The sequence below is a fragment of the Thamnophis sirtalis genome, unplaced genomic scaffold (genome assembly GCF_051295495.1).
Source record: "Thamnophis sirtalis isolate CommonGarterSnake01/CBP01778 unplaced genomic scaffold, rThaSir2_p1.2 scaffold_6, whole genome shotgun sequence".
Classification (NCBI taxonomy): domain Eukaryota; kingdom Metazoa; phylum Chordata; class Lepidosauria; order Squamata; family Natricidae; genus Thamnophis; species Thamnophis sirtalis.
In genome coordinates, this window is record NW_028261386.1 from 4,645,210 (window position 1) to 4,659,276 (window position 14,067).

The 14,067-nt window shown below is 46.8% G+C and overlaps 1 protein-coding gene across 6 annotated transcripts in view; it reads right to left on the reverse strand.

The window, feature by feature from the left end:
- The window catches only part of ACACA (acetyl-CoA carboxylase alpha), a 305,545-nt gene that overhangs the window by 196,615 nt on the left and 94,863 nt on the right, over window positions 1–14,067 (reverse strand). For all 6 annotated transcript variants that reach the window (XM_087717132.1, XM_087717127.1, XM_087717128.1 and 3 more), the window contains 5 exons: window positions 12,690–12,836; window positions 11,013–11,201; window positions 7,518–7,618; window positions 6,014–6,102; window positions 4,097–4,221 (listed from right to left, as the gene is read on the reverse strand). In XM_087717132.1, the coding sequence (XP_087573258.1) occupies window positions 4,097–4,221; window positions 6,014–6,102; window positions 7,518–7,618; window positions 11,013–11,201; window positions 12,690–12,836 (651 nt within the window). The remainder of the gene's footprint in view (window positions 1–4,096; window positions 4,222–6,013; window positions 6,103–7,517; window positions 7,619–11,012; window positions 11,202–12,689; window positions 12,837–14,067) is intronic.

Sequence of the window (14,067 nt, forward strand, 5' to 3'; positions counted from 1 at the left end):
TAACAACCGAAATATGGGGCTCAGCTGTGGTCGTAAGTCGAGGACTAGTTGTAAGTCACTCCAATAGACGTGACCCTGGATTCAATCTGTAGCAGCTCTTCCAATATTTCAGCTAATATTCCAATATCTCAGGGACTGCTGCCAAGAAGAGGGAGTCAAGCTATTCTCCAAAGCACCTGAGGGCAGGACAAGAAGCAAAGGGTGGAAACTAATCAAGGAGAGAAGCAACTTAGAACCAAGGAGGAATTTCCTGACAGTCAGAACAATTAATCAGTGGAACAGAAGTTGCCTCCAGAAGTTGTGAATGCCCCAACACTGGAAGTCTTTAAGAAGATGTTGGATAGCCATTTCTCTGAAATGTGTAGAGTTTCTTGCCTAGGCAGGGGGTTGGACTAGAAGACCTCCAAGGTCCCTTCCAACTCTTCTATTCTATTCTATTCTCCAAAGCACCTGAGGGCAGGACAAGAAGCAATGGGTGGAAACTAATCACTGAGAGAAGCAACCTAGAACTAAGGAGAAATTTCTTGACAGTTAGAACAATTGGAACAGAAGTTGCCTCCAGAAGTTATGAATGTCCCAACACTGGAAGTCTTTAAGAAGATGCTGGATAGCCATTTGTCTGAAGTGGTGTAGGGTTTCCTGCCTAGGCAGAGGGTTGGACTAGAAGACCTCCAAGGTTCTTCTTTGAAAGCCCTCAGAAGGACTATAGAGGTGGACCGCTCCAAAATGGAAGAGCAGTTGAAAACCCCATCCTGGCAAAAAGGATTCACCAACACACACACACATACACACACCAAAAAACACAAGCTGTGCAGCACCACGTTCCCCAGCTATCAGCCTGCCCCGATCGGCAAAGGCGGTGTGCGAAGCCTCTGACGTGTTCTTTGACAAGGCCTAACGCCTCTCCAGCACCCCCATGTAATTACACACTTGAGTGACTGGACTCTGAAGAAAATTGAAGGCCTGAGCTGTGAACAGCTGCCATTTTTTCTCTCCATCATGCCGGCATGATTACTTGAGAAATGAACAGCCCCAGCTCAGAGCTACTCCAGAATTCTCAGAGGAAATATGGCTTCGTGTTCAAATAATGAGATTCTTAAGGCAAGCGTTACTTACAATCACATGGCAAGGGGAAAAAGAGGAAAGGAAAGGGGGAAAGGAAAGGAACATGGGAAGGAAATAGAGAAGAATAAAAAGAAGGGAAAGAAAAAGAGGAGGCAAGGCGAGAGGAGAGGAGAGTATGCAAAGAAAATAGAGAAGAATAAAAAGAAGAGAAAGAAAAAGAGGAGAGGAGAGAGGAGAGAGGAGAAAGGGTGGGAAGGAAAGAGAGAAGAATAAAAAGAAGGGAAAGAAAAAGAGAAGGAGGCAAGGCGAGAGGAGAGGAGAGTATGCAAAGAAAATAGAGAAGAATAAAAAGAAGAGAAAGAAAAAGAGGAGAGGAGAGAGGAGAAAGGGTGGGAAGGAAAGAGAGAAGAATAAAAAGAGAAAGAAAAAGAGGAGAGGACAGGGGAGGAGAAAGGATGGGAAGGAAATAGAGAAGAATAAAAGAAAGGAAAGTAAAAAAGAAAGAGGAGAGCATGGGAAGGAAATGAAGAAGAATAAAAAAGAAGGGAAAAAGAGAAGAAGGAAGAGAGGGGAGGGGAGGGGAAGGGGAAAGCATGGGAAGGAAATAGACAAGAATAAAAAAGAAGGGAAAGAAAAAAGAGAAGCAGGAAAAGAGAGGAGAGGGAAGGCGAATGAGGAAAGGGAGACAGAGAAGGGAAGGGAGGAAGACTGGAAGAAGGAAAGGAAAGAGAGGGAAAGAAGGTGAAGGGAGTGGGTTTGTGTGTGTGTGTGTGTGTGTGTGTGTGTGTCTGTGTCTGTGTCTGTGTTTGTGTGTGTAAGAAAAAGAGAAAGAGATTTTCATATTGCAGAGATTAGTATTTAACTAAGACAATGGCGGTACGTGTATAGCCATCACGGATCAGCTGTTGTAAGGGACTATGCTTGCCCTCCAGAAGTAAAGCAGTGTCTTGTTTAAACTTTTCACTGGGCAAATCAATTTCTAGCCACATCTTTAGCCAAAAGAGAAAAAGAGGCAGAAACACAAGAAGAGGTTTGGGAACCTCAACTCTATGAATTAGCCTCTTTGAAAGCATGATGCAGATGGGGATGTGATGGATGCCCTCAATCCCAGGGTTAACTCTCCCACAAGCTACATAAAACAGGGCATTTTTTCTTCAGCTCAACTATATTTAAAAAACAAAAACAAATATTTTTACTCCTCCAGGTCATAGGAAAAGGGAAGAGGCATTATCTGCTTTGGACTTTTTAGTTGAAAAAAGATGGGATTGGAGATTTGAAGGCCAACCCAGAAGAGGGGTCCCAGCACCTCATGCCCAATGTTTAAAAAGAGCGGAGGTGGCGCAGTGGTTAAATGCAGCACTGCAGGCTACTTCAGCTGACTGCAGTTCTGCAGTTCGGCTGTTCAAATCTCACCGGCTCAGGGTTGACTCAGCCTTCCATCCTTCCGAGGTGGGTAAAATGAGGACCCGGATTGTTTGTTGGGGACAATCAATATGCTGACTCTGTAAACCGCTTAGAGAGGGCTGAAAGCCCTATGAAGCGGCATATAAGTCTAACTGCTATTGCTATTGCTATTGCTATTAGATGAGACATTCTGAGGTAAAATAAGAGATTATGATCAGACCTCAAGAATGGCCGATGGCTGCGGTTGGTGAATTTTAGGGGGAAGGCGTAAGAATGCAAAACGAGGACCACGTCTGGCTACCCAGTTTGAAAAGGTTAATGCTATCAAAACAGCTGCTGAACATGCGGTTATAAAATGCAGGCCATTCTCTAAACCACTGATGGCTAAACTTTTTGTTGTTGTGTACCGAAAGCGCGCATGCGCGCCCACATCCATGCTCTGTTTCTCTGAAAACAAGACCTCCCCGGATAATAAGCCCAATCGGGCTTTTGAGCGCATGCCCTAAAATAAGCCCTCTCCCCAAAAATAAGCCCTCCCCGAAAATATTGCAACGCAGCAGCATCCATGCGGTGATCACGCTCACCGCTTCCTGCACCTCAAAAATAATCAGACCTCCCTGAATATAAGGCCAAGTGCTTATTTCGGGGGTCAAAAGAGAATAAGACCCTGTCTTGTTTCCGGGGAAACACGGTAATGCAATGTGTGCGCAACCCCACCTGTTTGCCCGCCCCTCCGTGCATGCACACATGATCCCACCGTGTGCACCCTGCCCTGTGCATGCAACCCCCCCTGCACTCCCCCCCCCCCGTGCATGCGCCCCACCCACCCCCTCACTTAGTTTCGGCTTCCAGGTTGGTGCAGGAAGCTTTCCGGGCCCAAAAGGGAGCGTGGGGCGGCCTTACATGGCACCCAATTTTGGGCCTAGAAGGCCTGTTTCCAGCATTGCCGCACGCACAAAGGCTAGCTGATCATCACATGCGCATGCGCACCAGAAATCCGGAAGAACGCCGCATGTGCCAGATGACATGTCTCCGCATGCCTCTTCGGGGAAGCGTGCCATAGGTTCGTCACCATGGATGTAGGATCTCCTGCCTGAGCAGTGGGTTGGACTAGAAGGCCTCCAAGGTCCCTTCCAGCTCTATATTTCTGCTAATCTGTTAAATAAACGTACGTAGACTCCAACTTCCAGAATTCAGGCTGAGGAATTCTGGGAGTTGAAGTCCACCCATCTTAAAAGCTGTTGAGATTGAGTGACAAATGGTAGGTCTGCTTTGGCGCCACCAGTTCCACCCCATGGCTTTAAATCTGAAATGAGTCATGACTACAGATCGATCACGCCCTTTTTAAACTCCTAGGTACAACTCTCGGTTATATTTCAAATGGTTTGCTAAAGAGTGTGAAATACCGTATTTTTCAGAGTATAAGACGCACCCTTTTCCCTCAGAGAAGAGGCTGAAAATCTGGGTGCGTCTTATACACTGAAAACAGTGTATAAGACATACCCAGTGTTTTCTCTGGTCTTTTTCTGTGTGACCGATATACCCTGTATTCATACCCTGTATTCAGAAATATTTATAAATTTTTTAAAAAAGAAAAGAAATTGTAGCACCCAAGAGCGTCACTTACAATGAGCATTGTCACAAGCAGGTTCTTCTTGGTCACCTGGGCGTGGGAAAAGATGTAGTTGAGCACAGTGTTCATATCATTTTTGTTCTCCTCTCGAAGAGCAAAGACGCACTTATCATAGTGACCTGCAATCAGAAAGCCAAATATGACATTTATTAAATAAGAAATACTCGATTCTAAGAAGGGTGGCATGATGGTTAGGATGCTGGTGTCAGCGTTCCGAGTAACGCATCGGCCAAATGCAGAACTGCGAGGCAAATAAGATTCTTCAAAGAACATGTTTATTGAATACATCATATTGGCACAGCCAGTGAAAACCAACTCTGAAAGTTCGCGCAGTTTTCCCCTAATTGAAAGAGCAAATAATTTCTCCGCCGCCCCCCCTCCCAGGTGTCACTGGTCAATGTCCAATGAAAGCAGCTGGGAGGCTGCTTGGTCACTCCTCTCCTCATTCACTTGTCACCTGTCGCGATGACCTTGGTTCCCACAAGAAAATTTTTTGTTTTGACTGGTAAGGTAAAGGTTCCCCTCGCACATGCATGCTACTCATTCCTGACTCTAGGGGGCAGTGCTCATCTCTGTTTCAAAGTCGAAGCACCAGCACTGTCCGAAGACGTCTCTGTGGTCATGTGGCCGGCATGACTAAACGTCAAAGGCGCACGAAACACTGTTGCCTTCCCACCAAAGGTGGTCCCTATTTTTCTACTTGCATCTTTTACATGCTTTCAAACTTCTAGATTGGCAGAAGCTGAGGCAAGTAACGGGAGCTCATTCTGTTACGCAGCACTAGGGATTCAAGCTGCTGAATCAGAATGGAAAGACAGGAAGAGGGAGAAAGGAAGGAAGGAAGGAAGGAAGGAAGGAAGGAAGGAAGGAAGGAAGGAAGGAAGGAAGGAAGGAAGGAAGGAAAAGATAGATTTATGTAGGGAGGAAGGAAGGAAAAGATAGATGTAGGGAGGGTGGGAGGGCAGAGGAAGGAAGGTTGGAAAGGCAGAAAGGAAAGAAGGAAGGAAGGAAGGAAGGAAGGAAGGAAGGAAGGAAGGAAGGAAGGAAGGACGGAAGGAAGGAAAAGAGATGTAGGGAAGGAGAGAGGAAGGAAGGAAAAGTTAGATGTAGGGAGGGAAGGAAGGGAGGGCAGGCAGGCAAGAAGGAAGGAAGGAAGGAAGGAAGGAAGGAAGGAAGGAAGGAAGGAAGGAAGGAAGGAAGGAAGGAAGGAAGAAAGGAAAAGTTACATGTAGGGAAGGAGGGCGGGCAGATAGGAAGGAAGGATGGAAAGACAGAAAGGGGGGAAGGAAAAGAGATGTAGGGAGGGAGAGAGGGAAGAAAGGAAGGATGGAAAGATAGGAAGGGAGGGAAGGAAGGAAGGAAAGTTAGATGTAGGGAGGGAGGGAGGGAAGGGAGGGCAGATAGGAAGGAAGGATGGAAAGATCGAAAGGAAGGAAGGAAAAGATGAATGGTGAAGGCAGAGTAAGGGAGCAAGGAAGGAGTTAGTATTCATGGCTCATGCGAGCAGCATTGAAGAACTAACCGAAACAGGTTGGATGGGGAGGCAGAGATGGATCCATGAAATTGAAGCAAAACGCTTGCAATGCTCTTGAAGGGCTAATAGGGGGAGGGAAGGGCTGGCCATTCCAACTGCTGTTACCCAGGGTCAAGGGTCAAGGGAAATCAGCTCTAAAAGCTCTCCCCCTAGACTACGGTTAACCAGCCTGCCTGACACCCCTGGTGAAAGTCAACCCTCCGTTAGAAAAGAACAATTTCAATCAGTTGGCAGAGCCTCTTTGGGTTGACATCCCAGGACAAGGCTGCCACCTGGCGGCCAGAATGATTACAGCTGCTTCTTCCTTCCTGTTGTCAGGTCCCTCCTCCCAACCGCCCTGGTTCGAAAATGCAAACGCTGAAACGGAGACGACCCACCGTGTTGGAACTGCGTTTCCACCTTCAGGTACTGCCGAAGCAAATCCATCACGACTGCCTTCATGTGACCTCGGTTGCCGCTTCGGTATCTGAAAAAGAGAGAGACCCCCTCCGATGAAAACGCCCACGCGGATCATCCTCGACATCATGGTTGAGTTGTAAACACACTTGCTGGATTCGTCTAGTGCAGGGGTCTCCAACCTTGGCCGCTTTATGACTTGTGGGCTTCAACTCCCAGAATTCCTCTGCTGGAGACAATGGATCCCCACCCCCAGCCCTGCTCGGGCCACCACAGGTGCCCCCAACACGAGTGATGTGAAGCTGGCCACGCCCACCCTGGCCACACCCACCCAGGCTACAGTGGTGGGATTCAAATAATTTAACAACCGGTTCTCTGCCCTAATGACCAGCTGGGTGTGCGTGGCTCAGTGGTCATGTGACTGGTTGGGCGTGGCCAATTCAATGTCACTCACATCGATGACCGCTTCGCCTTAGCTGTTACAATGTAATAAGGGTTAACCGGAGAGGCAGTTTCTGTAAACAGGGCAATAAAGATTAGGCTATTTCTTTTTTCTCAATATATTTTAGACTGTTTTTGTTAAACATCTATACCGTGTACAGGCTCTGGGAAGTCGGGGGGGGGAGGGAGGTGGGATGTTGGGGGGGAGGGTGGGGGGAGGGAGGGATATATACTATGTGTTAGATATCAATGTAATGCGACTTCACATGTATACTGTTTCTCTTTAATTTCTCTGTAAAAATAGGACAAGTTGAGTACATTGACATATAGTGGAAATACACCAAGGGGAGGAGGAGTGGGATAGAAGAAAGAGGGGTAGAGAGGGCGGGAGAGAGGATGGGAGGGTGGGTGAGAAGGAAGGGAGGGAGTGGATCGGGAGAGAGGAGTGGTAGAGGGGGAGGGGAAGTAGGGTAGAGGGGAATGATGGAGGGAAGATAGAAAGTTGGAGGGGGTGGAAGAAAGAGGTGTATGGAGAGTGGAAGAGGTATATTGGGTTTCTAATTTTGGGGGTATTGTTGAAAAGAGGAACTGCTGTGATTATTGTTTAATGTTGTATGGCCCCGGCTATGCACAGTATATATGTGAGTGTATGAAAATGAAAAAATGGAAAATAAAAACCTTTTCAATGAAAAGATTAGGCTAGAAACAACACCAGAATGTTTCCTTCCTGCCTTCCTTACAGGATTAGCCCTGCAAAGTGGGAAAAAACAAAGGAGATTTCTTCCAACAACCGGTTCTCTGAACTGCTTAGAAAGTTAACAACCGGTTCTCCCGAATAGGTGCGAACTGGCTGAATCCCACCACTGCCTGGCTACGACCACCCAGTCCCCCCCGAGGTCAAACACACCTCTGATGCGGCCTTCAATGAAATTGAGTTTGACAGCCCTGCACTAGATCAGCAGTCTCCAACTTTGGCCACTTAAGAGATCTTTGGGCTCTCCCACTCAGATTTCGCCAAAGATCATTTCTGTGATCCACACTCACCTTTGAACCAGCTGCACAATACTCTGAGTGTTCATGAAGAAAACCTCACGCTCCGATTTGCGGTTTAAGGTGGCTGCATGGCTGTCCAGGATGTTGGCAATCTACAGGTAAGAAAAGACGCAAACTGGAATTGACACCCTCAAAGTTTTGGGCTTGACCGAAAAGGAGGGATGGGGGGAATGGACACATACCAGACAGAATCCGACACCTCATACCAAAATTTAGGCAAACGTGGCTTTCTTTTTTTTTTTTTTAGAAAGAGCAAACTTCTCACTAAGTTTCAAAAATAGGCTGGCCTAATTTCTAAAATTAAACTCATAGACAGAGAAGATTTTGAGGAGAAAAAGTTTTGCTACCCTGTTTCCCTGAAAATAAGACCTCTCCAGATAATAAGCCCAATTGGGCTTTTGAGCGCATGCGCTAAATATTGCAACAGAGCAGCAGCCATGAGGTGACTCCATCTAGCCACCTCCTGCACCTCAAAAATAATAAGTTGTTAGTTGTCAGTTGTGAAGTCATGTCCGACCCATCGTGACCTTATCGACAACATTCCTCCAGGCCTTCCTGTCCTCTACCATCCTCTGGAGTCCATTTAAGCTCCCGCCGACTGCTTCGGTGACTCCAGCCAGCCACCTCCTTCTCTGTCGTCCCCTTCTTCTTCTGCCCTCCATTTTTCCCAGCATCAGGCTCTTCTCCAGGGAGTCCTTCCTCAAAAATAATACGACCTCCCCGAAGATAAGGCCAAGCGCTTATTTTAGGGGGGTCAAAAGAAAATATGACCCTGTCTTATTTTGGGGAAAACATGGTAGATTCCTTTTGACCTGCTTATAGGTACAGGTAGTCCTCGACTTACAACAGTTCATTTAGTGACTGTTCAAAGTTATAACGGCACTGAAAAAAGTGACTTTCGACCATTGAAGAGTCCCAGGGCCATGTGACCACTTTTTATGACCTTCTAGCAAGCAAAGCCAGATTCACTTAACCACTGAACCACTTCACTTACTAACTGAACCACTTGACAACTGTGGCAAGAAAGGTCATAAAATGGGACAAAACACACTTAACTGTCTCACTTAACAACAGAAATTTGGGGCTTAATTCTGGTCATAAAGTGAGGACTGCCTGTAGTCCTTGTTTATCAACACAATCGAGACAAGTGTCTCGACTGATAAGCAAAGTGGTTGGTAAGTCAAACTGCAACTATGTGTTGTGGTCCATCAGTGGCCAGAAGAGCTGGCAGCAGAGTCGGACAGTGAGGAGGTGAGGAGGAGCATGGGCCAGTCCTGGAGGCTCGAACAAGGGCTCTGCGTCAGAGGCAGAGACAGGGCTGAGGCTGTCTGGCAGTGATCAGGTGCCTACGGAACTAGACAACAATGAGGCAGAGGAACAGCAGGAGCCTGTTCCCAGTGTGCGCATACACAGAGCTCCCAGAAGAAAAGAACAACTCATAAATCAGGGTAAACTTGGGAGTAAAGTCACAGGTGGATGGTGAATAGCTTCTTCCATAGGACATAAAAGAGGAGCAAAAGGGGAGTGGGCTTTTGCAGGAAACAATTCGTTCGTTAGATTCATTTCAGGAGGGTGAAGATCTGTCCAGTAAATCTCAGAGACTCTGTGCCAAGTCTTTCCTTTCACAGCACCTCATTTGGAAAACATTTACATGGCAGCTTTCCAAGATAGATAAGGTCTGTGATCATAAATATTCCTTTCAAAGACTGTTTTCCAGGCCTTTGCTGAATGTGAATGAGAGGAATTCACATTTGCTTAATAAACGGGGTTTTGTCGGGACCAGGACTCTGCCTCGTGCTTTTTGGGGAAGCCTCGGTCAGAACACCATGCTTATGATCTGATTTCAGATTTCCTTGGCACCGCTTGGCAAACCTGCTAGGCTCGCTAAATGAGGCAGTCACTAAACAAGGACTAGCTATTCCGGTAGTCCTCTTTTATTGACAGTAATAAAGACTGGAAACTCCAGCACTAAGCAACATGGGAGTTTACTTCCAATTTCAAGCAAAAAAAAAACCCCTCCAAAGCAACAATGGATTCACGTAATGTCTACTGCATTTATCAACGGTCGCAAAAAAAGATTGCAAAATCAGGTGGTCACCTAGTGACCCACTTTATGACTCTCACAATGAGGGGCACAATTACAGTTGTAAGTTGAGGACTACCTTTCTAGGACTACCCAGAAATTTCTCAAATTTCTTTCATGGTGAGTCTGTTAAGATGGGAGTCTCTGAATAATCTGAAATGTTTCTTCCCAAATTTCTTGCAACCCAGACTGAACTGCTGAGACTAGCGGCCAACAACCTCACCTTCTTACCTTTCCTTGTTCAGGATTGTTCTCCCTTCCATTCCTTCTCCCGGAATGGGACAATTAACTGCGGCCAACTCGTCACAGCCAACTTGCAGTGGGACGATTCAATTTGATTATTTAAAACTAACTGAATACTGATACTTTGCTACGAAACTATGTGATCGGGCTTGATAAATTGACACTTAAAGCTTGAAAATGAATGAGAAAATAATGGAAAGTTAACTGGCAGTTGGAACAGAGTTCTTTTCAGGTGGGGGGGAGGGGTAGAATGTCTAAACTTCCAGCTCGCAGCCCGGATAAGTCATGCGCTGGCCACGCCCACGGCCAGTCTAGCGAAGGGGTAGAGCATGTTAATAATAGGCAACTGGCAGTTGGAACAGAGTTCCTTTCAGGTGGGGAGAGGGAGTAGCATGTCTAACTCCTTAGCATCAGAGCGTGTTAATATGAGGCAACTGGTTGTTGGAACAGAGTTCCTTTCAGGTGGGGAGGGGGAGTAGAATGTCTAACTCCTTAGCATCAGAGTGTGTTAATGTAATAAAGTATAAGAAATACTGGTGATCTGATGGTCATTTCAAAAATTCCTTTAGTGAGCACCTAGAAGCCAAGAGCAAACATACGTGCCGAATTTCAAGTTTGTAGGTTTTACAATTCTGGAGATTTCATGATGAATGAGTGGTATTTGGCTTTTAGATGATAGATAGATAGATAGATAGATAGATAGATAGATAGATAGATAGATAGATAGATAGATAGATAGATAGATAGATAGATAGATAGATAGATAGATATAGACAGAGAGAGAGAGAGAGAGAGAGAGAGAGGGAGGGAGGGAGGGAGGGAGGGAGGGAGAGAGAGAGAGAGAGAGAGAGAGAGAGAAATATAGATAAGGGCATTTTAATTTTGGGCATTCACATTTCATTCTGTCCCTCCTTTTGCATCCTTTCTTTAATGATTCTATTCCAACATTTTTTGATATTAGTGTTTGATTGTCCAGCGGTGAGTTGTCCCACACTGAATTGGCAACACGAGTTGGCCCGCAGCGAGTTGTCCTATTCAGAGCCTCCTTCCTCCCCCTCCTCCCCATCTCTGACAATCAAGGATATTCTTCTTCCATCTAACCTCTCTCAAGTCAATTTCAGCTCCGTTTCAACCCAGATCACAGGCAAAACTTTCCTTACCTGCTGGCTGGGAAACTGGCAGAGGACAGACGTGATGTTACTCGCATACTGTGCTATTTCTTTTTTGATGGATTTTTCCACGTTGGGAGGGATCCGTCCGGAGACGCTGGTCATGATATCCTGGAGCTCCAATAGAGGCAAGGATGGATCCCGGAGAGTCTTCATTAACCGTTCAACCCAGTTCTTCACCTGAGTTAGAGATGGAGTTGAAAAGTAAGCCAAAACAACAGGTACATAAGTTTGTTTTCTAGAAGGAGGGAGGGAGGGAGGATGGGTGAAAGAAGCAAAGGGAGGGAGAGAGGGAGAAAGGGTAAAAGGAAGGAAGGAGTGAAAGAAACAAAGGGAGGGAGAGAGGAAGGGAGAAAGGGGAAAAGGAAGGAAGGGAGGGAGGGAGGGGGGGAGAGAGGAGTGAAAGAAACAAAGGGAGGGAGGGAGGAAGGGAGAAAGGGGAAAAGGCAGTAAGGAAGGGAGGGAAGGAGGGGGGAGTGAAAGAAACAAAGGGAGGGAGAGAGGAAGGGAGAAAGGGGAAAAGGAAGGAAGGGAGGGAGGGAGGGGGGGAGAGAGGAGTGAAAGAAACAAAGGGAGGGAGGGAGGAAGGGAGAAAGGGGAAAAGGCAGTAAGGAAGGGAGGGAAGGAGGGGGGAGTGAAAGAAACAAAGGGAGGGAGAGAGGAAGGGAGAAAGGGGAAAAGGAAGGAAGGGAGGGAGGGAGGGGGGGAGAGAGGAGTGAAAGAAACAAAGGGAGGGAGGGAGGAAGGGAGAAAGGGGAAAAGGCAGTAAGGAAGGGAGGGAAGGAGGGGGGAGTGAAAGAAACAAAGGGAGGGAGAGAGGAAGGGAGAAAGGGGAAAAGGCAGGAAGGGAGGGAGGGAGGGAGGGGGAGGGAGGAGTGAAAGAAACAAAGGGAGGGAGAGAAGAAAAAAGGGGGAAAGGAAGGAAGAAAGGAAGGGATGAAAGAAACAAAGGGAGGAAGAGAGGAAGAGAGGGAGGGGAAAGGGAATGAAGGAGTGAAAGAAACAAAGGGTGGGAGAGTAATATAGAGGGGGAAAAGGAAGGAAGGAAGGAAGGAAGGAAGGAAGGAAGGAAGGAAGGAAGGAAGGAAGGAAGGAAGGAAGGAAGAAAGAAAGAAAGAAAGGAAGAGCAACATTCACCTAGGGCAGTGTTTCTCAACCTTGATAACTTTCAGATGTATGGACTTCAACTCCCAGAATACTTCAGTCAGCATACTGTATGCTGGGAGTTGGAGTCCACACATTTAAAAGCTGCTAAGATTGAGAAACCCTGACCTTGGGTCATGTTCTCCAGATGTGCTAGAACTAAACATGCAGCGTTAATTGGCTGGGAATTCTTTGAACTTCTACCACCTCTGGAAGCCCACCAGAGTGGAAATACTGGCATAAGGGATTAAGATAGCAATAGCACTTAAGACTTATATACTGCTTCACAATGCTTCACAGCCCTCTCTAAGCGGTTTTATAGAGTCAGCATATTGCCCCCAAAAATCCGGGTCCTCATTTTACCCACCTCGAAGGCTGAGTCGGCCTTCAGCCAATGAGACTTGAACTGTCGGCAGCGGGCAAAGTTAGCCTGCAATACTACATTCCAACCACTGCGCCACCATGCCTCTTAGAATATGGTTTCTATGCCAACAGGAGGGGGCAAAAGAAAGCAACAGACACTACCTTGGCGGTGAAATAGGGATCTGGAAGGCAGTATCCGTTCATCACATTGAGTAGGTTGTCAAAGACATAATGGAAGATCCGATGAAGCTTCTCACCCCGCAGGGCTGTGCTCTGGATTTGGGGCAAGGTTCCCATATGGAGGTCGGCCTTGAGAGGACAAGAAAAAGACAAGCTAGTCAGCGCTGTGAGTCTTGTACCCATCCAATCATCTGCTTTATCTCAAAAGGGATCACTTTCTCAGATCTTCTGAGCTGAAGCTTCTTTCTCAAACTCAACAGTTCCACCAAAGGTTGATCCTCCTTTTCGAAGTTAGGTGGACCTCAAAAAAAAAAAGGTACCGTATTTTTCAGAGTATAAGACGCACCTTTTTCCCTCAAAAAAGAGGCTGAAAAACTGGGTGCGTCTTATACACTGAATACAGCGTTTTTTGCCTCCTGAAACCCCGCCCCCTTCACCAAAATGGCCGTGCAGAGCCTTTAGGAGGCTTTCAGAGAGCTTCTGGGGGCTGGGGAGGGCAGAAATGAGCAAAAAACAGGCTGTTTTTTTGCTCAATTTTGCCCCCCCCCCCTCCAGCCCCCAGGAGGGCTCTATAAGCCTCCTAAAGGCTATTCATGACTTTTTTAAAAAACAAAATGGGCCCGTTTTTGCAAAAAACTGGCCGTTTTGGGGAGGTTTGCAGAGAGTGCAAAAACTTTTTTTTTATTTTGCCTCTTTAAAACCCTGGTGCGCCTTATACTCTGAAGCGCTCCATGGTAGTGGATCTGGCTATTTGAGAGACCGCCTTCTGCCGATTACCTCCCTCCGTCCCATCAGATCGCATAGAGTAGGCCTCCTCCGAATTCCATCCGCCAGTCAGTGCCGACTGGCGACTACGCGGAGGAGAGCCTTCTCAGTTGCAGCTCCGACGCTATGGAACAATCTCCCCGTGGAGATCCGCACCCTCACCACCGTCCAGGCCTTCCGCACAGCCCTCAAGAACTGGCTATCCCGTCAGGCCTGGGGATAAGACTTTACTCTCGCCCCTCCCGAATGTTGAATGAATGTTGGGTTTTTTATTGCTAATTATTTTTATTCACATTTTCTTTTTATGTTTTGTCCTGCACTCCCCTCCCTTTTTATTGTAAGCCGCCCTGAGTCCCCTCAGGGAAAGGGCGGCCTATAAATGCTTAATAAAATGGAAAAAAAAAATGAAAAAAATGAAAAATATGGTATTTATGATCTGGATTTGAAGTCCCAATAGCTGCCACCATCCCCCCCCCCCATCCACCCCGGATCATATGATCCCCATTTTGGTCATTCTACAACCAGTCCACATTTAAGGCCGTTTGTAGAGTCCTGCAGTCACATGTCTGCAATGTTTTTTGCTGGAAACTGGCGT